Source organism: Mizuhopecten yessoensis, unplaced genomic scaffold (assembly GCF_002113885.1).
Source record: "Mizuhopecten yessoensis strain PY_sf001 unplaced genomic scaffold, ASM211388v2 scaffold3217, whole genome shotgun sequence".
In the NCBI taxonomy this organism is placed as follows: Eukaryota; Metazoa; Mollusca; class Bivalvia; order Pectinida; family Pectinidae; genus Mizuhopecten; species Mizuhopecten yessoensis.
This window is the reverse complement of record NW_018404934.1, coordinates 153,005-177,771: the sequence shown is the minus strand read 5'-3', so window position 1 is coordinate 177,771 and position 24,767 is coordinate 153,005. Positions and strand designations below refer to the sequence as shown.

Here is a 24,767-nt window from a genome sequence, read left to right as displayed (position 1 = left end):
TTGGTAGCCCTTCACCCTAGCATGCTACTGACCAAATATCATCTCCCTGGGCAGTTTGGTTATTGAGAAGAAGTTGTTTAAAGTTTTTAACATATTTGACCCCTGTGACCTTGAAAATAGATGAAGGTCATTTATTTGAACAAACATGGTAGCCCTTCATCCCAGTTTGCTTCTGGCCAAATATCATCACCCTAGGCCTTTCGGTTATTAAGAAGAAGTCGTTTAAAGTAAAATATTGATGCCGGACGACGGACGGACGACGGACGCCGCACCACGGCATAAGCTCACTTGGCACTTCGTGCCAGGTGAGCTAATAATGACTGCTATCATCTCTTTATGCCCAGCATTTGTATATATAGTTTTGGGGTGGGGGTCTTAACCATTTCAAAGTTATGACCCAGGGGTTAAGTCTGGAAGGGTGGGGCAGACCCTGTAGTCAATTCTAATATCATGACTGCATTCGTCTCTTTATGCCGAACAATTGTATATATAGTTTTGGGGTGGGGATCTTAACCATTTTGAAGTTATGACCCAGGGGTTAAATCTCAAAGGATGGGGCAGTCCCCAAACCCATCCTGGAAGCATATGTGCATTCATCTCTAAAATTTATACTCAGCAATTGTATATATGGCTATAGGGTGGGGATCTCAACTGTTTCCAAGCTGGGACTCAGAAACTAGGTCCCTAGGGGTTTGGTCAGCCCCTAGAGTCTATTCTAATACATGTAATGTATAATGACCGCTATCATCTCTTTATGCCCAGCATTTGTATACATAATTTTGGGGTGGGGGTCTAAACCGTTTCAAAGTTATGACCCAGGGGTTAAGTCTGCAAGGGTGGGGCAGACCCTGTAGTCAATTCTAATATCATGACTGCATTCGTCTCTTTATGCCGAACAATTGTATATATAGTTTTGTGGTGGGGATCTCAACCATTTTGAAGTTATGACCCTGGGGTTAAATCTCAAAGGATGGGGCTGTCCCCAAAGCCATCCTGGAAGCATATGTGCATTCATCTCTTTATACTCAGCAATTGTATATATGGTGGGGATCTCAACTCTTTCCAAGCTGTGACTAAGAAACTAGGTCCATAGGGGTTAGGTCAGACCACAGGGTCTATTCTAATATAATGACTGCATTCGTCTCTTTATGCCCAGCATTTGTATATATAGTTTTGGGGTAGGGGATCTCAACCGTTTTAAAGTTATGGCCTAGGAACTATGTCTCCCAAGGGTGGGGCTAGACCCTAGGGCCATCCTGGAAGCAAACGTGCATTCTTCTCTTTATACTCAGCAATTGTATATATGGTTATATGGTGGGGATCTCAACCATTTCCAAGTAATAAACTTTGATTGGCCCCACCCCTTAGCCCGGGGGGTCAGCCCCACCATTTGTACAATTTGAATCCCTGCCTCCAATGAATGCTTTCGACCAAATATGATCGATATCCATGGCATAGTTCTACAGAAGTCGTTTATAGCAATGTAGCCAAATTGCCCCCTTTTGGCTCCGCCATCAGCCCCCTGGGGGGTCAGCCAAACCATTTGTACTATTTTGAATTCCCACCAGCTAGGGATGCTTCCAGTCAAATATGGTTGATGTATATCTCTTATTTCCAGAGAAGAAGTCGCTTAAAGCAATATAGCCAAATTTCCCCTCTTTTTGCCTATCCCTCAGCCCCCTGGGGGGTCAGCTCCACCATTTGTACAATTTTGAATCCCCACCACCTAGGGATGCTTCCAGTCAAATTTAGTTAAATCAGTGGTTCAGAAGAAGAAGTCGTTTAATGAAATTGTTGACGGACGGACGCCACGGCATAAGCTCACCTTGGTCCTTCGGTAAATGATCCCTAACAGCTTATTGCTCTTTCGATTTTATTTTTTTCCATTTCATCTAAAGCCAGATTTAATGCACACTGCTTTAGCTCAAAATATAAAGGCAGGCAACACAGACAAGTAAATGGAAGAAAAAACAGGTTATAGCTACGTTTGCCTCTTAGAACTGTGAGTGAAGAAAAGGTCGAGGATATTCGAGGAGTACTCAGAAAGTGGAACCTACGGACAAAATATTAGGGCTCTTCATCTTACAATTTACAAGTTGTTCACACAAAAAAAGTTGATAAACTGTTGACCAGTGGATGCTGCACCATACCATAACATACATGTACTTGTGGACTTTCCTTATTTTGAAAAGGCTCCTGATTTTGGACCCTGTAATTGAAGATTTTCAACAGTATCGGTTGAACCAGTATATTGATTTTTACATTCTAAGATCTAATGATTTCATCTGCAACAGTGACTCAAAAGATGCCATTCTGAACTGTTATTTTAACCTTGGGGTTTATATATTCCAGGTTGTTTCGCCCTAAATCCCTTTCGCCCTAGGTTGTTTCGCCCTAACACAAAAATACTAGGGCAAAACATTGTTTTAGTAGTTTTAAGTCACAAATAAAGTCTTCTTAGTCTTTTATATCATTAAAATAAATTTCATAAAAAAAAAATGGTTTGTCTTGTTTTTAAGCGAGTGTGACAAAAGATGACTCGCTCTCACATACTCTACATGAAAATATACCTAAGGGCTAACACCAATGTAGAAAGTCATCAATAAGTTTAGTTGATATATTTAAATAATTATTATATTAATAAGTTTAGTTGATATATTTAAATATCAATTTTTATATTAATAAGTTTAGTTGATATATTTAAATATTAATTATTATATTAATGTATATTTTTTTTATAGCAAAACGACCTAGGACGAACAGGATTTCGGGTGAAACAAACCCGAAACACATATTTATTGATGTTTTAAATTTTAATTTTGATAATGTGGAATCGCCATTGGCAATAGATGAAATTTCAAAAGATTGGTAAGTATGCTGCAAGCAAACTTGGCATGGGTTTTTTCTCTCACTTTTCCAAGTGATCTAAACATATGAGTGAACATACGCTGTACCGTATGGACATATGCAGAGACACTGACTTATATATATATATATAGACAGTGTTCCAATGATTTTATCTGAAAGAACAACTCAAAATATGTTGTTATTTATACACACATATTTTTTTGACTTCTTATTTCGAACAAGCGGAATATCCCCATGGAAATTTCAAAAGGTTGGCATGTATGGTATTGAAGGTCTGGTAAACATATGTATCCTTCAACAGTTCAACGTGAATGATACAGACGACGAAATCGGGACATTATGGTATGCATGCAAGATATAACTGATAAAAATCAGAATAGAAAAGTGTAGCAACTTCAAATAATCTTCCATTCTTAACACCACTCGATAAAACACGCAAAACGAAATTCTTAAACGAACTGAACTTGTCAGTTTACATCGTGTTGACAAAATCCTGACATATGTTTGTTGACACGTGTGGATTAACGGCATAATGTAAAGATCGTTTTCTCAAACCTGTAAAATGACGGTCTTGATCAAAGAGTTGATTGACGGAGTAAATAGTTGAGACGTTCCTTGGAAGTACCAAAGGACGATCCCGCCTTTGCTGAAAATAGTAAAGAAGTCCAACATCTTCTCTCGTGTCAAAATTGATTCTGCTCAATTCTTACCGGAAGTACTTATTTCATAACCGGATGAAGAATAATTGCTACGAAGTTTCCCGGACGTAACCGAAAATCACAATGACGAATCTTATTGGCTAACAGAACGACGCGTAGTTTAAGCAGCTAAGCATAGTAAAAGGGTCTCATGCTATTGCGCCGATAATATAGACCGTTTAATGTTCTTAGTCATTCATCTCCATATTCAATTTTATGCATTTGGTATAATATTTTTGATGAAATATATATTATTTTATTAAATTAAACACAGATTTTAAAGATTTTTTTGGTGACATCGACAACACAAATAACGCTGCGACAATGTATCCATACGCTAAGACGTTTTGCAGCAAGATCAGCCATCTTTGTCACATGTTCATTTTCCCATCTCACATGACCTGTTGTTTGGCCCCGTGATCAAGCTTGCTTTATTTCCTGCCAAATTCAAACATCCATCAAAAAGCCACATGGATATGTTAGATGAGGCTTTGGAAGCAAGGTTGGTGAGAAATTACATGAACTAAGAGGCGATATGTGATTGAAAAGAGCACTGTTACCGAGTTGACACAGTCAAAATTCATTGATTCGGCGTTCTTGACGGGACATACCTATGTTGGATAGGAATATACCATAGCACTTGGCTGCCGCATTCAGCTGTCAAAATCTACTTATCTTATTTTGTTCAAGTCATGTGATACCATACTGGTGTAAAAAGTCATATGACTTCAAAGTGTTATCTTGTGGAGAGAAAAAAATGTTCCTGGTTGATTATAGGTCAATTGTCATGTCTTACCAAATTTCGTTTACAGTATACCAGTAGCCTATAGTGTCAACATGTTTATAAACAAGAACTTCATAAAATCACCCAGCAAAAGATCAATGTCACACCGTGGTACAGTTTTGTAGAAACATCAGTCTAACGGCTTAATTTTTTTCAATACATAATGAGGTTGTTGAATTTATTTCGAAAATTATCACTACTGGAGTCTAGATCATCAAGATAACAATATTTGTATATTGTTTTGTTTCCATCTAAAACAGGTGCAGCAATGCATAGACATTTGATTCATGTCTCTGAAATTTTCAATAACATTGCCAACACATGTACCGTTTTTAGTTAAAATAAAGCCAACATGTTTATTTTAGAACATTGAAAAATAACAAATTCTACAAATTTTCCCCTTTCATTGCAGCCATGATAAAACAAATGATTCCACTGGTTCTGATGATGTTCAGCTGAGTGGTCAAGGTAAAAAATGAAATGGTGTATTTTTTTAATATTATAATTAAAAAGCAGAGGACAGCAGCTAGTGAAAGTTGTTTTTGCATAATTTTTATATTGGCATTAATGGAATGAAATTTTAAATTTAGCATAACAGTTTCAGATTTTAATAAAAATAAATAAAAATCTATTCATTTAGAAAAGAAATGGATAGAAATATAATAGTGGTAGATGAGTTGAGACAGTTGTTTTTCAAAATATGAAGTGAAAATGTTCAATCTATTATTCTGGCATGTACAATAATTAGTTGTTATCCTGACAATATACTATTGACTATTGAATCAGTGTTTTGTGACCTTTTACATGTAGTTATTATTTGAATACTTTTCTTTTGATAGCATATACTATATACATGTATGAGCAACAAGTAACTAAAAAAATAGATTATTTATGTCCTGCAGTATATAGCAATATGTAGCCTACATATGATTTAATTACTTATACTAACATGTACGTACAAGTACTGGTATATATACTAAGCCATATATAGACCTTAAGGATACAAGTGTTATATTCGGTATGTAAGAATTAATCATGCTATATATACATGTATACCAGTAAGTATACAAGGTAAAGCTATCCCAAAGACTGCAGGCAACACAAGAATATTTTCTTTCTTATCTGCATTTGTGTTGCCATGTTAGTTCAATACAAATATTAAATTTTGGTCCAATTGTGTTTAACTGCTTAAATTTGGCCTCAGATATTTCTAAATTTAAGTAGTTTGTTTTGGTGTTCATTAAGTTGCTTATATCATCTCTGATGAATTAATTGATTTTGACTGACAGGTGAATCTCCGGACAGCCAGGCTATGGCCTCCGTGCAGCAGGGTGCGACATTAAGTTTGGACCCAAATATACAGTACCAGTTCCGCACGGAGACCGGTAAGATTAATAGAGCAAAGAAAAAAAACTTCAATTTTCAACATATCTAGAGTGTTTGATAATACTGTAATACATTTGTCTAATTGCATAATTTGCAAATTCCACTGAACTGTGATACATATTGCCAAATTAACTATGATCAAATATTGCTGGGGTTTTCTTGCGCTCACTTTTATATTGCAGTGTGAGGGGGCATATAGGGGGCACATGTGTTAACCATGTCCATCAGGTCCAATATTGTTCCTTTTTAGATTTTACGAGGTGAATTGGAAAAAGGCCCCTTATCATAACCCTGCAATGAAGTTAGGAGGGTATACTGGATTCAGCCTGTCCTCATCTGTGTATTGATAACAGCTTGTCCATTACACCATCAGGATAAAACTCTCGGCAAAGCCTCAGGTTTTACCAAATTTTAATATTTCGCACAAGTTTATAAAGAAGTAATCTTGCATTAACGTTAAATCTTTAATACATGTCTTTGTAATTTGTGTGTTTACAGGTCAGGTAACTTATCGTGTTGTACAGGTAGCCCAGGATGGTACAGAGGCAGCAGCTCAAGTCGTAACAACAAATGCTTTCCCACAAGCCACACAGGTAAGCCAGACCTGTCTACCTCTATACTTTCCCACAAGCCACACAGGTAAGCCTGACCTGTCTACCTCTATAATTTCCTACAAGCCACACAGGTAAGCCAGACCTGTCTTCCTCTATAATCTCACAAGCCACACAGGTAAGCCAGACCTGTCTACCTCTATAATTTCCTACAAGCCACACAGGTAAGCCTGACCTGTCTACCTCTATAATTAGGGCCCATATCGGAGATACGGGTGCCCTATAGTAATCAGTCTGTCCGTCCGTCCACAAATTTTGTTCCTGGCTGATAACTTTGGTATTTATTGACCGATGTACATGAAACTTGGTCAATATGTTCAGTTCACAAAAATAAACATTGGGGTAAAAAGTCAGGGTCAAAGGTCATGGTCTTTAGGTTCAAAGTTCAAGGTCAAATTTTGCATATTTTCACTGATGAACATTTTGGTATGACATGATGAAGCAAAGTTAATCAGAATTAACAAGGAGTCAACCTAACCAAATGTCAAAGTCATTGGGTCAAAGGTCAAGGTTAAATTTTGTATCTTTTCACTGGTGAACATTTTGGTATGACACTTTGAAGCAATGTTGCTCAGAATTAATTACCTTGACCTACTTTCAAGGTTTTTCAACCTTATGTCCTTGTTCGACATTCAAGGTCACAGGCGTCATACAGTACGCGTCAGGTGATTTGGTACTCAGTCGCCCGCCGAGCGACAAATTTTAATCCCCGTCGCTCGTAGCCGCAGAATGATCGCGGAAGAAACGCTGGCTATATCAAGGTAGATCCGCCGGCTTTACATTGATAAGCCCTCCGCAACTATCCTGCGTTCATGGGTGATGGGGATTAAGTCTGGACAGAGAAAATACAGTATATTACTAGTTCAAGTTTTATTCAAACGTTGGGCCATGTATGTGTCTGCTGTGGCCTCTGTTCCTGTCTGCGGTACCACAGATGTACAGTTACAATCGGCACACCGAACAGAAAGCGCTACTTGAATTTCCCAAACGGAAAAGAAATAATGCCAGCACATACTGGGGGGGGGGGGGGGGGGAGCCCGTCTTGTAGTGGATATTTAAAAAGAAACGAGTTCCACGAGATCTATTTAAAATTACCCATTTATGCTTAATATAAAGTAGCATTGCCTTGTAACGTGATAAACATTTTGTCTTTGTCCAATAGACGTAGAATTTAATTGAAAAGGACCGGTACATTAAATATTAAACACATCATTATAAGTGTCTCCTTAAGTATACATTGTATAAAATGTTATCACAGTTTGCTGAATTGAAAAATCTAACAAGGCGGACAAGTCGACTGTCCCTGCACTGAGAAATCGCCCAAAATTATTGGTTGGTCTGAAACGTCAATCACACCTCAGCACAGTGGCCCTCCTGTCATAATGGGCGGAGCTTACGCAATACACCGCATCATGCGACTGATTAGATGGTGTGTATCGTCGAGGTACCGCCCAATCAATTCCCCAAATTTTCGTGTTTTTTTTGTGTTTATAAAAATGAAAAATAAAAAAGACGGTTGTATTAAATTATGAACAGAATGAAAATATTGGTCCTTACAAGTCTACACTTTAAATGTTTAATATGGTTTCTCCTACCTGTAACATAGACTTCGCTAATTTCAAGTTACCTAATCTTATTTTATTCCGTGTGTATCAATCGTAGACAACAAGTATTCGTATTATTTCATGTGTAACTATTGCAATACAAAATTATATATAAAACAAAATCAGAATTAAATATGAATATAATTTAGAAGGTTTAAACCAACTACGTTTTGAAAGTTAACTGTATTGCATTTCTTTAATTATGATCCCTTTGACACTGTAAGGTTTCAATTTAAATTTGTCTAATATACCATATTCATTCACGAATGGTCATGTATAAATATATACATGACCATCTGTGAAGGAATACGATATATTAGACAAATTTAAATATATACATGACCATCCGTGAAGGAATACGGTATATTAGACAAATTTAAATTGAAACCTAACAGTGTCAAAGACAGTATCATCGTAAGACCAGCTCATATTCCTACAAGAATATTTCAGTTTTTGTCATATTTTCGTACTTTTAACAAATCTATGTTGTTTCTATGTATAATACTTTTTGAAGAAAAAAATCAATCGCATTAAGTCCATGCCAGTCCTTAGATTTGATCCACAGACTCTGTCAATGTTTTTATAAAAATTCTAACTAACATTGTGATCCATTTTCATACGTTGGTGTAGTGTCAAAATGATCCTGATATGTGTTAAAACTATGTTTTATTAAGTCAATTATCAATACTTAATAAAAATTCCAACGAATGTCATTTCACACAAAAACGTTTATAATAATATAAAATGCCGCTGCGTATATTCCGTAGACAAATCCGCATCTATCTGTTGATCTCGCGTTTCTTTCAATCCCAGCGTTCCAAACCATATGATATAAACTACATTTCTTCCGTTTAAGAATAATAATACATAAACAATTACAAATACAAAGGGAAAATAATTAGGAAACTACTTTCGAAAACTTCACACGGGCTCAACAAAACTGATAACCAGCATCCGATTACCATATGTGTATAAATGTACATTTATTTCTTTTCGACTATTACAATAGATATGAATTATGATAAGTAAGATAATTTCTAACGTATTTTTCATGAAACAAAAAAAGGACGGGTAAACAAGATCAAACTTATATCACAAAATTGAATGTTGCTTCACTAAGATTTCCCGAATCTAAGTTGCTAACTATCAACGATAAGAGAATGGAGTAAAAACAAAACTTAAGGCAGAGAGTCTAAGAAAACTGTTATTTCTCAAACGAAGAAGAGTTCCAAGTTGTTCTACATTCTATTTTAACTTTCTTTTAATCAGATGTATGGGAAATTTTCTATTCCTCTAAAAATAAAGAGAGTTCAACAATATGTGTACCATTTCCAGAGAAGTGAGTGACTACTTTTTAAATAAGAAAGTAGTGAAAAACGAACTCTGGAATATTTCATAAACTCTTTTTCAAAATTATGTTAGGACAATTAGATCTTTATATAGACATTGTACATCTCTGATCGTAAACCAGTGACTTGCAATTCTTACCAGACTAGTTATCGTACCGAGTACGTATTGTTAGTATCATATAAGAAATGCTTGCATTGCAGTTCTCTTTAAAACTTTAAAATCACCATTCCTGTACAGAATATACAGCCCCAGGCGAAAAGCAGGTACCGAGAGTTTCACACCTGTTTNGGGGGGTATATTGTATTGCCGTCCAGGTAAGGTACTTTCCATTGTATCAAAATAGTTTGATTGGCAGGTGTTAAACACAGGTGAGAGAAACTATGGTTTAAAATTAATTGCTTAATTGCTTTTCTGATAAGTGTAGCACAAGAAGTGGGGGGTGCGAGGCCCAGCTGGGGGTTGGCCCCCAAAGGAAAGTTTTTGAATTCAAGGTCTCTGGATCAAATTCCTGTGTTTTGTGGAAATTTGGTGATTAGATTTAAGCAGACGTAAGTTATATCTCCGATTTAAATTTTGGGGGAAAAGTTAGAAAACATATTTAGGCCAAATAAAATTAATTACTTTTAGCCCATCATCTGATGGTGGGCTATTCAAATCACCCTGTGTCCGTCGTCCATCCGTAAACAATTCTTGTTATCGGAATTTTTTCTCAAGAAATACCAGAGGGATCTTTCTCAAATTTTATATGCAGGTTCCCCTTGGTCCTTAGCTGTGCAGGGCAACTTTTGAGACTGATCGGATAAACAACATGGCCGACAGGCAGCCATCTTGGATTTTGATATTGAAAGTTTGTTATCGCTATTTCTCGGGAAGTATCAGAGGGATCTTTCTCAAATTTTATATGTAGGTTCCCCTTGGTCCTTAGCTGTGCAGGGCAACTTTTGAGACTGATCGGATAAACAACATGGCCGACAGGCAGCCATCTTGGATTTTGATATTGAAAGTTTGTTATCGCTATTTCTCGGGAAGTATCAGAGGGATCTTTCTCAAATTTTATATGTAGGTTCCCCTTGGTCCTTAGCTGTGCAGGGCAACTTTTGAGACTGATCGGATAAACAACATGGCCGACAGGCAGCCATCTTGGATTTTGATAGTGAAAGTTTGTTATCGCTATTTCTCAAGAAGTACCAGAGGGATCTTTCTCAAATTTTATATGTAGGTTCCCCTTGGTCCTTAGCTGTGCAGGGCAACTTTTGAGACTGATCGGATAAACAACATGGCCGACAGGCAGCCATCTTGGATTTTGATAGTGAAAGTTTGTTATCGCTATTTCTCAAGAAGTACCAGAGGGATCTTTCTCAAATTTTATATGTAGGTTCCCCTTGGTCCTTAGCTGTGCAGGGCAACTTTTGAGACTGATCGGATAAACAACATGGCCGACAGGCAGCCATCTTGGATTTTGATAGTGAAAGTTTGTTATCGCTATTTCTCAAGAAGTACCAGAGGGATCTTTCTCAAATTTTATATGTAGGTTCCCCTTGGTCCTTAGCTGTGCAGGGCAACTTTTGAGACTGATCGGATAAACAACATGGCCGACAGGCAGCCATCTTGGATTTTGATAGTGAAAGTTTGTTATCGCTATTTCTCAAGAAGTACCAGAGGGATCTTTCTCAAATTTTATATGTAGGTTCCCCTTGGTCCTTAGCTGTGCAGGGCAACTTTTGAGACTGATCGGATAAACAACATGGCCGACAGGCAGCCATCTTGGATTTTGATAGTGAAAGTTTGTTATCGCTATTTCTCAAGAAGTACCAGAGGGATCTTTCTCAAATTTTATATGTAGGTTCCCCTTGGTCCTTAGCTGTGCAGGGCAACTTTTGAGACTGATCGGATAAACAACATGGCCGACAGGCAGCCATCTTGGATTTTGATAGTGAAAGTTTGTTATCGCTATTTCTCAAGAAGTACCAGAGGGATCTTTCTCAAATTTTATATGTAGGTTCCCCTTGGTCCTTAGCTGTGCAGGGCAACTTTTGAGACTGATCGGATAAACAACATGGCCGACAGGCAGCCATCTTGGATTTTGATAGTGAAAGTTTGTTATCGCTATTTCTCAAGAAGTACCAGAGGGATCTTTCTCAAATTTTATATGTAGGTTCCCCTTGGTCCTTAGCTGTGCAGGGCAACTTTTGAGACTGATCGGATAAACAACATGGCCGACAGGCAGCCATCTTTGATTTTGATATTGAAAGTTTGTTATTGCTATTTCTCGGGACGTATCAGAGGGATTTTTCTTAAATTTATATGTAGGTTCCCCTTGGTCCTAGCTGTGCAGGGCAACTTTTGAGACTGATCGGATAAACAACATGGCCGACAGGCAGCCATCTTTGATTTTGATATTGAAAGTTTGTTATCGCTATTTCTCGGGACGTATTAGAGGGATCTTTCTCAAATTTTAGATGTAGGTTCCCCTTGATCCCTCGTTGTGCATGTTATATTTTGAGACTGATCATAAAAACTAAATGGATTAAAAGAAGAACTAAACAGATCTTTTTCATATTGAAATGATCGATTTACATTAAGTACTGTACTAGTAAATATGTGAAATGACAAACTCACTTTGAAGGTTGGCTTTCATACACATCAGTATTAAGTTTTGATCAAAAGTTACCTCAAGGTGCATTTACTGTTAACATGACTCGATCAAACAGATTAGAGGAAAGAAGAGAAAAGATCGAACTGACAAAGAACTAATTAATGAAGATGGTACAAAGGTGGGCGCCAAGATCCCTCTGGGATCTCTTGTTATATTAACCACCAAATGTATAATGTAAAGTTACCTCCCTTTAATGCACTGTGGTTACTGTTCCATTATGTTTGTCACTGACCAAGTTACCTCGATTTCAGGCTGTGATACAGAGTCCTTTCAGCAATGGTGGCAGTCCCACCCCTGACAACCAGGCAGACACAAGGTATACATACTTCCCTACAGGAGCAACAGACCAGACAGCGGCTGCACAGCAGAGCGAGGTTGCCTCAGCATCTTTAGGACAAGTGGCAACTGCTGGAGGTGAGATTTGTGATGCTTCAAGTTTAATTGAATCTCCGTTTGCATTCATTTGAACATTAAAATGTTACCCAAGTCCTAGTTTTGCATATGTACATACATACTGTATTCATGTCATTTCCTTTTAGGTCACCTGAGCTTTGCTCAAGTGACCTATGTTCTAATCGCTTTCTGTCCGTCGTCGTTCGTCGTGCGTAAACTTTTTACATTTTCAACTTCTTCTCAAGAACCAGTGGATGGATACTTTTCAAACTTGGTCAGAATTATCCTTGGTAGATGAGGCTACAAAATTGTAAAATTGGGATTCCTACCCCAACCCCTGGGGCCAGGGCGGGACCCCAAAGGGAAAATTTACCAATATTTCAAAAATCTTCTTCTCCAGACTCGGAGGTACTACATTCAATTTCAGTTTATAAAAAGAAAGATCATCAGGGGCCTTATTTAAATTGTAAATTTCAGGACCCCTGAGCTATCCGTTCTCCCTTGGGGAGGGGGTAGGTTTACTATAGTTTATATAGGGAAATAACACTTTTGGGTATAATTTGACAACTTTCTGTAGGAAATTATTTTTACCTGGTGAGAATTATCCTTGAAGGAAGATGGCTTCAAATTGTAAAATTGGGATACCTACCCCAACCCCTGGGGCCAGGGTGGGGCCCCAAAGGGAAAATTAACCAATATTTCAAATATATTCTTCTCCAGACTCGTGAGGTACTATATTCAATTTCAGTACATAAAAAGAAAGATCATCAGGGCTTTATTTAAATTGTAAATTTCAGGACCCCCGAGCTATCCGTTCTCCCATTTGGAGGGGGTAAAGTTTACTATAGTTTATATAGGGAAATAACACTTTTGGGTATATTTTGACAACTTTCTGTAGGAAATTATTTTTTAATTGGTGAGAATTATCCTTAGAGGATGATGGTTTCAAATTGTAAAATTGAGATTCCTACCCCAACCCTTGGGGCCAGGGCCTGGCCCCAAAGGGAAAATTAACCAATATTTCAAGAATCTTCTTCTGCAGACTCAGAGGTACTACATTCAATTTCAGTGCATAAAAAGAAAGATCATCAGGGGCTTTATTTAAACTGTAAATTTCAGGACCCCAAGGTATCCGTTCTCCCTTGGGGAACGCTAAGGCCCTTGGGCCTTTTGTCTTCTAATGAGAATCGTATTGTTACAAAAATTAAAAAGAGCGTAAATACCATAAATTATGGGTTAAATCTTTTATGATAGATGACAACATTAGCTGTTTTCAAGACATGGAGCCAAAATAGATGAAGTTTTTGACATCAATGTTGAATGCTACAATTGATTGTATTTTGCAGGTACTTGGGCAAATGATGCAGCTCTTGGTCAAGGTAAGAGATCCTCTCAGACAAAAAAAAATTGTTCTAGATCACTGCCATTAGGAATAATTCAGTATCTCTGATCATTTTTCAGCTTTTGCTTCAAAAGCCTAAACCTCCCTACTGCCTACATGGACAGTCACCAAATTTGTGTTCATTTGTACATGTGCTAGACAGTTATTAGTAGGTAAGTGGAATTGTGACCCAACTTGGGATATAGGAGAAGTCCTGTCCTATCACGATTCATTTTAAGCTCACCTGGTCCAAAGGACCATGGTGAGCTTATGCCATACCGCAGCGTCCGTTGTCCGTCCGTCGGTCAACTTTTCCTTTAAAATGCTAATGAACGACTAAGCAGATTTTGACCAATTTCACCCTGCCATCTCATGTCAACTATTTCATTTTTAGCTCACCTGGCACGAAGTGCCAAGTGAGCTTATGCTGTGGCACATCCTGCGTCCGGCGTCAATATTTTACTTTAAACGACTTCTTCTTAATAACCGAAAGGCCTAGGGTGTCGATATTTGGTCAGAAGCAAACTTGGATGAAGGGCTACAAAGTTTGTTAAAATTAATGACCTTAACCTATTTTCCAGGGCACAGGGGTCAAATATGTTAAAAACTTTAAACATCTTCTCAATAACCAAACTGCCCAGGGAGATGATATTTGGCCAGTACCATGCTTGGGTGTAGGGCTACCAAGTTTGTTCAAATGAACGACCTTCAATTATATTCAAGGTCACAGGGGTCAATTGTCTTAAAAAAACCTTAAACAACTTCTTCTGAATAACCAAAATGCCCAGGGTGATGATATTTAGTCAGTAGTATACTAGGACATATGACCTTGAATCATATTCAAGGTCACAAGGAGCAAATAAGTTCAAAATATTTAAACAACTTGTTCTGAATAACCAAAAGGCTCAGGATGTTGATATTTAGTCAGTAGCATGCTTGGATCAAGGACTACTATGTTTGTTAAAGTGAATGACTTTGACTTATATTCAAGGTCACAGGGGTCAAATTTGTTTAAAATCTTTTAACGACCTCTTCTTAATTACCATGGGTCCCATGATGTTGATACTTTGCAAGTTGCATCCTGAGATGAAAGGCTATAAAATTTGTTCAACACAATGACTTTGTTCGACTTTCAATCACAGGGGTGAAATGTTTAAAAAAAAACAGGTTCTTTTGAATGAATTTTAATCATAAATACTGATATTTTGCCTGTAGCTTTATTTTAGATCACTTGAAATGTTACAAGTGTGAGTTTTATACCAGGTGAGCGATGCAGGCTCATTGGGCCTCTTGTTGAAAAAAAAAAATTTGAATTGATAGATTTAGGCTCAAACAACAGACAATGAGAATAAGCTCTAAAAGTGATGCTTTTACACCAATCAAAACAGATTGCTAAATCCCAGGATTTTTTGCTCTCTTAAGTCTTAACCTCAACTTCTGGATTTTCAGGTCATAGGCTTAAACTTAAAAATACAAAAGAGAGCAATGTTAATTGTTTTCTATATTATTTATTTTTTCAATTAGGGCAATTCTATGTAATGATGTCACCACAAGATGTACTGCAAGGTCAGCGAAATATAGCCCCAAGGACAGGGTTCAACACACCCAAAATAGACGGAGGGAGATCGGGTCGTGATGATCGCAGAAGGGCTACGCATAATGAAGGTTTGATGTTCTTATCCCTCACTTTCAGAGAAAATGTGAGATTTTAATTATGGTACTGTTGGGACAATTGTCGCTAATAATCGAAAACTATTGCTCAGACTTGATAAAGGCGACAATCGATTGAAAACTTGTCACTATCAATAGTTCGAAAATATCCTTCACAGTAATTAATACGACGGAACTATGGGAAGGGAGATCACATTTGCTGTCGCCACGTGGTCATGATTAAAAATGGCAGCCACCGCTGCTATTAGTAACGACTAGGAATTGCAATTGTATTCCTATCCAGGGACAGTTTAAATCAGCCGTATGGAAATAGTTCATATTGTAGGCTATGCAAGAAAAGCTACGCCAACAAAGGTAAATACAAATATAAATTACACCGATATAGTATCTAAAAGCTTTACGAAATCGAAAATTTCTGAATAGCAAAGTATTTTTTATAAACAAAACTAATGACAAATTTATTAGCTCACCTGGCCCAAAGGGCTAAGTGAGCTTATGGCATGGTGTGGCGTCCGTTTTTACTTTAAAAAAACTTCTTCTCAGTAACCAAAAGGTCTAGGGTGATGATATTTGGCTAGAAGCATGCTTGGATGAAGGGCTACCGAGTTTGTTCTAATAAATGACCTTCATCAATTTTCAAGGTCACAGGGGTCAAATATGTTGAAAAATTTAAACAACTTCTTCTGAATAACCAAGAGACCTAGGATGATGATATTTGGCCAGTAACATGCTTGGATGAAGGGCTACCAAGTTTGTTCAAATTAATGACCTTGCCTTACATTCAAGGTCACAGGGGTCAAATATGTTAAAATCTTTTAAACAACTTCTTCTGAATAACCAAGAGGCCTAGGGTGATTATATTTGGCCAGTAACATGCTAGGATGAAGGGCTGCCAGAATTTTTCAAATAAATGACCTTGACTTATATTCAAGGTCACAGGTGTCAAATATGTTAAAAACTTCAAACAACTTCTTCTGAATAACCAAAATGCCCCGAGTGATGATAGTTGGCCAGTAACATGCTGGGATGGAGGGCTACCAAGTTTGTTCAAATAAATAACCTTGACCCACTTTCAAGGTCACGGGGGTCAAATATGTTTAAAACAACTTTTTAGGTCACCTGAGCTTTGCTCAAGTGACCTATTCCAATCACTGTTCTGTCGTGCGTAAACTTTTTACATAAGCAACTTCTTCTCAAGAACCAGTTGATGGAATTTTTTCAAACTTGGTCAGAATCATCCTTGGTAGATGAGGCTACCAAATTGTAAAATTGGGATTCCTACCCCAACCCTAGGGGCCAGGGCGGGGCCCAAAAGGGAAAATTAACCAATATTTCAAAAATCTTCTTCTTCAGACTCAGAGGTATTACAGTCATTTTCTCTGCATGGATGGAAAGATCATCAGGGGCTTTATTAAAATTGTAAATTTCAAGACCCCCGAGCTATCTGTTCTCCCTTGGGGAGGGGGTAAAGTTTACTATAGTTTATATAGGGAAACAACACTTCGGTATATTTTGACAATTTTCTGTTGGAAATTATTCTTACTTGGTGAGAATTATCCTTGAAGGAACTGGTTTTAAATTGTAAAATTGGAATTCCTACCCAAACCCTAGGAGCCAANGTTACTTGGTCAGAATCATCTTTGGTGGATGACGGTATCACATTGTAAACTTGGAATTCCTGCCCCATCCCCCAGGGGTTAGAGCGGGGCCCCAAAGGGAACATTTACAAATATTTTAAAATTCTTATCCTTTGATGACATGACAAGTATTGTATTTCACTTAGTTTACATGCTGATTTCCACATCACATCTTAACAATAAAATAAAGCTACCAGTACCTATGATAAATAACTCAGGTGACCGCTAAGGCCCTTGGGCCTCTTGTTCTGAATAACCGAGAAAGTACTGAACATGTTTAAGTAAGTACTATTACAAAGCCATCCACTCACCTTGCAGTTATGTTTCATGCAGGTTAGCATACTACAGAGGGTGACTAAAGGCCAAAAGGTGCATACAGAAGCAGTAAAGCATACTACATAATGATAAAGGATTACTAGCTTGTGCAGTCTAAAGCAAAATTAGTGCTATTGTGTTAATGTGCACTTAAAATTATGTAATTTAAAACCAAATCAACACAAGTATACATTAGGAAACTACACAATACAACAAATACATATTGCATATATATATATTATAATGTATATAATAATTTTCAGACTTTTTCTGCACATGTCTTAAATATATCTATAATCAATTGGTTTGGGCTTCCGATTAATTGATGGTGATTTTTTTTCTGTCCGATTCCCATCACTAAATTATGGTGAATGAGTCTGCGATAACTCCACAACAACTGTTTGATTTTTGTTTTGCTCATACATATTGCCAATTGCCAGGCTGGTCATGATTGCTAGTTTTATGCATGTATATTTACGCATAATTAATGATGCTACCTACTTCTCTGTACTTCTATGTATTAAGTATCTAAACCAAACTACAGCAAAAAGTTGAGTCTCGTGCTATTGAGTAAACGAATGAAAAATAACAAGTCTTGCAAGTTTGGAATGTAAATTTCACAAATTTGCTTTAAGCTTGTTCTAAATCTTTTCAAAATAAATCATTGATTTCATGCGATCAAGTGTTCATCATATAGATATGCCTATGTTTGGATACTTAATTCACAAAGGTGAAGGACTTAACATGTCTGAATTGTGCAAATAATTATGAACAATTCACACTGTATTCAAAATGTAAATGATGTTTGATTCTGTAATTTAACCTGTATCCTTGCTTCGAAAAATTATTAGACTTGAGGTGATTGCAAATACAAAGAAAGAATTGTCAGTGAGTTTGAAATGTTTCCTAGAATATATGTATTCCTTATCTTGAAAAGTGAAGAGAGGATTTTTAGCTCACCTGCCTAAAGGAAAAATGAGCTTATGCCATGGTGCAGCGTCTGTCCATCTGTGAAAATGTTAAGAATTTAAAATCCTACTGCTTGAGCTTCAGTTAAACAATTTATCCTAAATCCGTCCGAAGTGGTAGTATAAGTTGAGTGTGGCTTTCCTTGGGCTAGAGGAAAGGTGCCCATTAGGTATAAGGAAACAAGAAAATATAAATCTAATAGTGCACGTATCTCATTTGGCCCCGAGTACCGACAGAGGAGAGAACAGAATACGCCTTGGCCATCACAAGTTATCCCTTGGAGGGAAAATTTATTTTCTTGTAAAATCTCTTTACAATGCAAAACACAATCTGAATCAAAATTTTACTGTCTGATTTTTGAAGAAAATGTATAGTTATGTCTCCCCCCATTTTCGACAGTTGAAGTGTCACTGTAAATTGTCATAGAATAATCGAAAGCACCATGACTGTCTTGATATATCATCTAACGATACAAAAATATGAATACATCAATCTCTTACTATATGTCAATTTCGAAAAAATAATGATATTGTAGCCCGTGTGTGTTTTGTCGATTTTGTCAACCACGTACAAATATAACGAGTCTTATTGCAAAACAGACACGGAGACATTGAAAAAATTCAAATTAGACTACATTAACCATACAAAACTGAATAGGACTAAAAAGTTCACCCTTAAAACATTTTTAAGGCGAATCAACTTGGTGCGGAACAACCCAAGGCAAACAGGACATCCTGCATGTTTACCTTGCTTCACGTTGTTAAAAAGAGGACAATCGTCATTTTCACAGATTCCTTTCCCTTAAAACACATGTCCACTGCTGTAAAAATAATTACAAACACTTTAAATTAATTGACAGTGGGTAATTTTCTTACAATGGATGCGCAAATAACGAAAAATCGCAATTTGTTTACAATCGGGGGGTTTCCCCAGCGGCGGTTACTCTTACCAAAAATGATGTCTTGATTAGGGGGAATTCCGGTTTATGAAGTTTCCCAATGTTTGCCGATTTCATTATACATTGAATACCTTAATGCATATTTATTGTCAATTAAAGAAGCTTGTGCTTACATTTTGGTTGAAAATATATTGATTTTTAAATTGCAGTAGATTGACAAGTTGTGATAAATGCTAAAATAAACCTACAGTTATGCAAAATAAACATTCACACAAATTTTATTCTAATATCTTCTTGAAATCCATCTGTTTCATATAGAAACGACCATGGCAGGTGAGCTGTTAGGGCCCCTTGTTTTACTGTGTCTTTATTGTTGTAGTGGAGAGACGACGACGAGACAAGATAAACAACTGGATCGTAACCCTGTCCAAATTAGTCCCAGACTGTGCCCAAGAACATGTGAAACAGGGCCAGACCAAAGTTAGTGAAAATGTAAGTACTTTTTCGTCTTTTATTTCTGTGTTAAGACGATTTCATTTCTCATCTTTTCTGCAATTTTTAGCTCACCTGGCAAGTCAGCTTATGCCATGGCGCAGGTCCGGCGTCCGTCAACTTTTCCCTTTAAAACTCTACTAGTCCTTAGCGGCTCAGAGGATTTTGACCAAATTTGGTCTGGATCATCATTGGCCTAAGGGTTCTCAGTTTTGTATAAACGGAGGGTATGGTCCCCCTGGGGGCAGGGTCAAATAGGGGGAAAATAGGTAAATCTTTAAAAATCTTCTTAACCAATTGAAGGATTTTGACCAAATTTGTTCTAGAGATGCTCTAGAACAAATTTGGTCAAAATCCTTCAATTTATGGGGAAATAGAGGAAACTTGTTCAAAGGGAATTTGAAATTTATAAATGGAAGATGTGCCCACCAAAACAGATGTATATGTAGTTCTTCTTGCAACTTCGTTTATTGTGTACTCCTTTGTTAAACCTGTATGGTTTTAAATTGAAAAATAAAATAACAGGTGAGCTATTAAGGCCCCTGGGCCTCTTGTTTATAAGCGCGCCTGGTCCAAATAAAAGGACCAAGGTGAGCTTATGCCATACCGTTGCTTCCGTCCGTCGTTCGTGTGTCAACAATTTCTTTAAACGACTTCTTAGCCACTGATTGGATTTCAAATAAATTTGACTGGAAGCATCCCTAGGTGGTCAAAATTGTACACATGGTGGGGCTGAGGGGCGGGGCCAAAAGTGGGCACTTTGGCTAAATTGCTTTAAACGACTTCTTCTGTAGAACTATACCATGGATATTGATCATATTTGGTCGGAAGCATTCATGGGAGGCAGGGATTCAAAATTGTACAAATGTTGGGGCTGACCCCCCCGGGCTAGGGGGTGGGGCCAAAAAAAAGGTTAATTACTTGGAAATGGTTGAGATCCCCACCGTATAACCATATATCCAATTTCTGAGTATAAAGAGAAGAATGCACATTTGCTCCTATGATGGCCCTAGGGTCTTGCCCCACCCTTGCAGACATAGTCCCTGGGTCATAACTTTGAAATGGTTGAGATCCCCACCCCAAAACTATATATACAAATGCTTGGTATAAAGAGACGAATGTACTCATGATATTAGAATATACTCTGGGGTCTGACTGAACCCCTAGGGACCTAGTTTCTTAGTCACAGCTTGGAAACAGTTGAAATTCCCACCCTATAACCATATATATGCAAATACTGAGTATAAAGAGATGAATGCACATATGCTTCCAGGATGGCCTTGGGATCTGCCCCACCCTTGCAGACTTAACCCTTGGGTCATAACTTTGAAACGCTTGAGATCTCCACCCCAAAACTATAAATATAAATGCTGGGCAAAAAGAGACAAATGCAGTCATGACATTTGAATTGACCCTGGGGTCTGGCCATATGGACCTAGTTTTTGAGTCACAGCTTGGAAACAGTTGAGATCCCCACCCCATAACCATACATTAAATTGCTGGGCATGAAAAATCTAATACAGATATGCTATAAGGAGTGGCCTTGGGGTCTGGCATATTCCCTTAGATCTCATTTGAAGAATATTTTGCCCTGGTTGCTTAGATATCCAGGTGAGCGATACAGGCCCCCTGGGCCTCTTGTTTATTTAGAAATCAATCAGAAAATTAGTTTTACAAATTAAACAGTTGTTAGAGGGTGAAACCTTACAGTTTCATAGCTTTACTATAATACACAAGCACTGGAACTTTATAATGACAGCTTTGAAATCTTTTTGGTAAAAATCAGTGGCAGTGGTTAAAAGGTGAGCTTTTGAACTGTTTACACACAGATCTTCATTGTCAAATATTGAATATGTTTTAACTGGCTATTTTTTTAGATTTTTTATTAAAGGCAAATGGGTGCAATATCTACAAATTTTATGTGGGGCCATGTAAAGGATACACATAAATGTTTCCTACTGGAGAAGTTATAACTTGCACATTTTTCTTCAGAACAACTTTGTATTAACTGTTATAGTGAAAACTACTTGTTAGTATAACCTGACTATTGTTAAATTTGCTGTTTCAGAGTAAAGGAGGAATTTTATCCAAAGCCTGTGATTATATCAATGAACTCAGAAATGGTAATGTACGCATGGCGGAGAGTCTCAAGGAAACAGAACGGCTATCTGTTGATCTTGAATTGTTGCGACAACAGTGCGAGGACATGAAAAATGAAAATGCAATATTGCGTGCCCAGTTACAATCTCATGGTATCATCCCTGACGTATCTGGAGGTTCCTAGTGGTGGTGTTCTGGGTGATATTTGTCTCAGACACAAACAGTAACAGTGGTCTGTTGTTCAGGGTCATCCAGAAGTCGGGAAGTGTGGAAGAATCAGTGCTCGGCTGTATCAGCCTTCTTCAGTTCGGGTGTTAAATCTCCAGCTAATCACTTGTAATTGGTCAGCCTGGTGACATGTGATTGACCAGTCTAGTGACATGTGATTGGTCAGTCTGGTGACATGTGATTGACCAGTCTGGTGGGAAGGACAGATTTGAATGGCCATTTCTGAGGATACAAGTAACTGGAGCTGAACAAACACTTTATTTTCTATTTCATGTCAGAACCTTTCTTCAGAGAGCAACCACATGGAGAGTTGTCCCTTATAACAGTACAAAGTGCTGTACCATGGCAAGGTTTCTCAGGAAGAAAATTAAAGGATACAGAAAGCTAACTTCTTTCAAGACAGGTTTACAGTTAAATTTATGCACTTGGAATGATGTGTTGCGCTTAGTTCTGAACATTGTAATGAAGAGAATATTTTCTTGATATCATTGGCCAAGTTTACACGTGTGTATGTAGGTAATAGGGCAGTTTGAATGTTTCCGAATATGTGTTATTTCAGCCCTCGGCTCTCAATGCTTCCTAGGCTAGAACCAGACAATAAATAGGTTTGGGTTAATTTCTATTTAAACTTTTTTTAATGTATAGTAGGGTTGCAACGATATATGTATTGTATTGCGATATTCTTGTATATCGATCAATTTGTTTTGTTGCCTGTTTCATGATACACTAACAGGATCAATTTGTTTTGTTGCCTGTTTCATGATAAACTAACAGAATCAGTTTGTTTTGTTGCCTGTTTCATGATAAACTAACAGAATCAGTTTGTTTTGTTGCCTGTTTCATGATACACTAAAAGAACCAATTTGTTTTGTTGCCTGTTTCATGATACAGTAACAGAATCAATTTGTTTTGTTGCCTGTTACATGATACACTAACAGAATCAATTTGTTTTGTTGCCTGTTTCATGATACACTAACAGGATCAATTTGTCTTGTTGCCTGTTTCATGATACACTAACAGAATCACTTTGTTTTGTTGCCTGTTTCATGATACACTAACAGAATCAATTTGTTTTGTTGCCTGTGTCATGATAAACTAACAGAATCAGTTTGTTTTGTTGCCTGTTTCATGATAAACTAACAGAATCAATTTGTTTTGTTGCCTGTTTCATGATACACTAACAGAACCAATTTGTTTTGTTGCCTGTTTCATGATACACTAAAAGAACCAATTTGTTTTGTTGCCTGTTTCATGATACACTAACAGAATCAATTTGTTTTGTTGCCTGTTTCATGATACACTAACAGGATCAATTTTTATTAAACTCTTAAACAGTGTGCTTCTATTTTTGAATCGGTAAAGGTATGGTCCACTTTGCAGTCAAAGTACTAAACTTACAGAGAAATTTATTTTGATAGTATTTACTATTGAGGTCGATGACAAAACTCTATGAAATCCTGCACTCGTCAGTTTGAAGTTGACATTTTCAGCAGATATTTGTATCATGATGCCTAGTACAATGTATTGTTGCAGCCCTTAATTATATATATATAAGTATAGTGGCATACTCAAAACAAATCTAATACTTTTCAGTCAAACAGAATGAAAAATTGAAGAAAAGGATAAAATGTGAAATGAAATATATAGCTGAAGCTGCCTATTTTTAATCCAAGGATTTGTATTTTAGTTTTGATAAAACATCTCTGATATTACTGTTATAAAGAAAATGAAACTTGTTAGTCAAAATCCTGATGTTACTAACAAGTCCTGATGTTGATTATAATCAATGAAGTTTGTTACTAACAAGTCCTGAGGTTGATTATGATCAATGATGTTTGTTACTAACAAGTCCTGAGGTTGATTATAGTCAATGATGTTTGTTACTAACAAGTCCTGATGTTGATTATAATCAATGAAGTTTGTCACTAACAAGTCCTGATGTTGATCATAATCAATGAAGTCTGTTACTAACAAGTCCTGATAGAAACAAGTTCAGATGTTGATTATAATCAACATCTGGACTTGTTACTATCTGGGCTTGTTAGTAACAAACTTCACTGCTTATAATCAACATCTGAACTTGTTACTATCAGTACTTGTTAGTAACAAACATCATTGATCATAATCAACCTCAGGACTTGTTAGTAACAAACGTCATTGATTATAATCAACATCTGGACTTGTTAGTAACAAACTTCAATGATTATAATCAACATCTGGACTTGTTAGTAACAAACTTCACTGCTTATAATCAACATCTGAACTTGTTACTATCAGGATTTGTTAGTAACAAACATCATTGATCATAATCAACCTCAGGACTTGTTAGTAACAAAATTCATTGATTATAATCAACAACTGGACTTGTTACTATCTGGGCTTGTTAGTAACAAACTTCATTGATTATCATCAACATCTGGACTTGTTACTATCTGGGCTTGTTAGTAACAAACTTCATTGATTATCATCAACATCTGGACTTGTTAGTAACAGACATCATTGATTATAATCAACCTCAGGACTTGTTAGTAACAAACGTCATTGATTATAATCAACAACTGGACTTGTTACTATCTGGGCTTGTTAGTAACAAACTTCTTTGATTATAATCAACATCTGGATTTGTTACTATCTGGACTTGTTAGTAACAAAATTCATTGATTATAATCAACATCTGGACTTGTTACTATCTGGGCTTGTTAGTAACAAACTTCACTGCTTATAAT

General features: G+C 37.0%; 2 protein-coding genes across 2 annotated transcripts in view; one reads left to right on the top strand and one right to left on the bottom strand.

Moving 5' to 3' along the window:
• LOC110447092 (signal recognition particle receptor subunit alpha-like) overlaps window positions 1–3,605 on the bottom strand; it is a 46,929-nt gene extending 43,324 nt beyond the window's left edge. The window contains exon 1 of the mRNA XM_021492543.1: window positions 3,424–3,605. Coding sequence (XP_021348218.1) covers window positions 3,424–3,540 — 117 coding nt within the window. The 5' untranslated portion in view covers window positions 3,541–3,605. The remainder of the gene's footprint in view (window positions 1–3,423) is intronic.
• A 308-nt stretch (window positions 3,606–3,913) lies between these two features.
• Window positions 3,914–24,038, top strand: LOC110447091 (upstream stimulatory factor 2-like). The gene is made up of 9 exons (XM_021492542.1): window positions 3,914–4,068; window positions 4,763–4,818; window positions 5,640–5,735; window positions 6,235–6,329; window positions 12,209–12,371; window positions 13,697–13,729; window positions 15,256–15,396; window positions 19,601–19,713; window positions 21,782–24,038. The coding sequence occupies exons 1-9, from the start codon at window positions 4,037–4,039 to the stop codon at window positions 21,995–21,997; spliced, it is 945 nt and encodes a 314-aa protein (XP_021348217.1). The 5' UTR covers window positions 3,914–4,036; the 3' UTR covers window positions 21,998–24,038.
• Window positions 24,039–24,767: the final 729 nt, after the last annotated feature.

Excerpts from the sequence above, each read along its gene's own strand:
- LOC110447091 (XM_021492542.1), top strand. The coding sequence starts at position 4,037 with ATGGATATGTTAGATGAGGCTTTGGAAGCAAG. Across the intron at positions 6,330-12,208 it reads CTTTCCCACAAGCCACACAG|GCTGTGATACAGAGTCCTTT; the intron begins GTAAGCCAGACC and ends CCTCGATTTCAG. Across the intron at positions 19,714-21,781 it reads AGACCAAAGTTAGTGAAAAT|AGTAAAGGAGGAATTTTATC; the intron begins GTAAGTACTTTT and ends TTGCTGTTTCAG.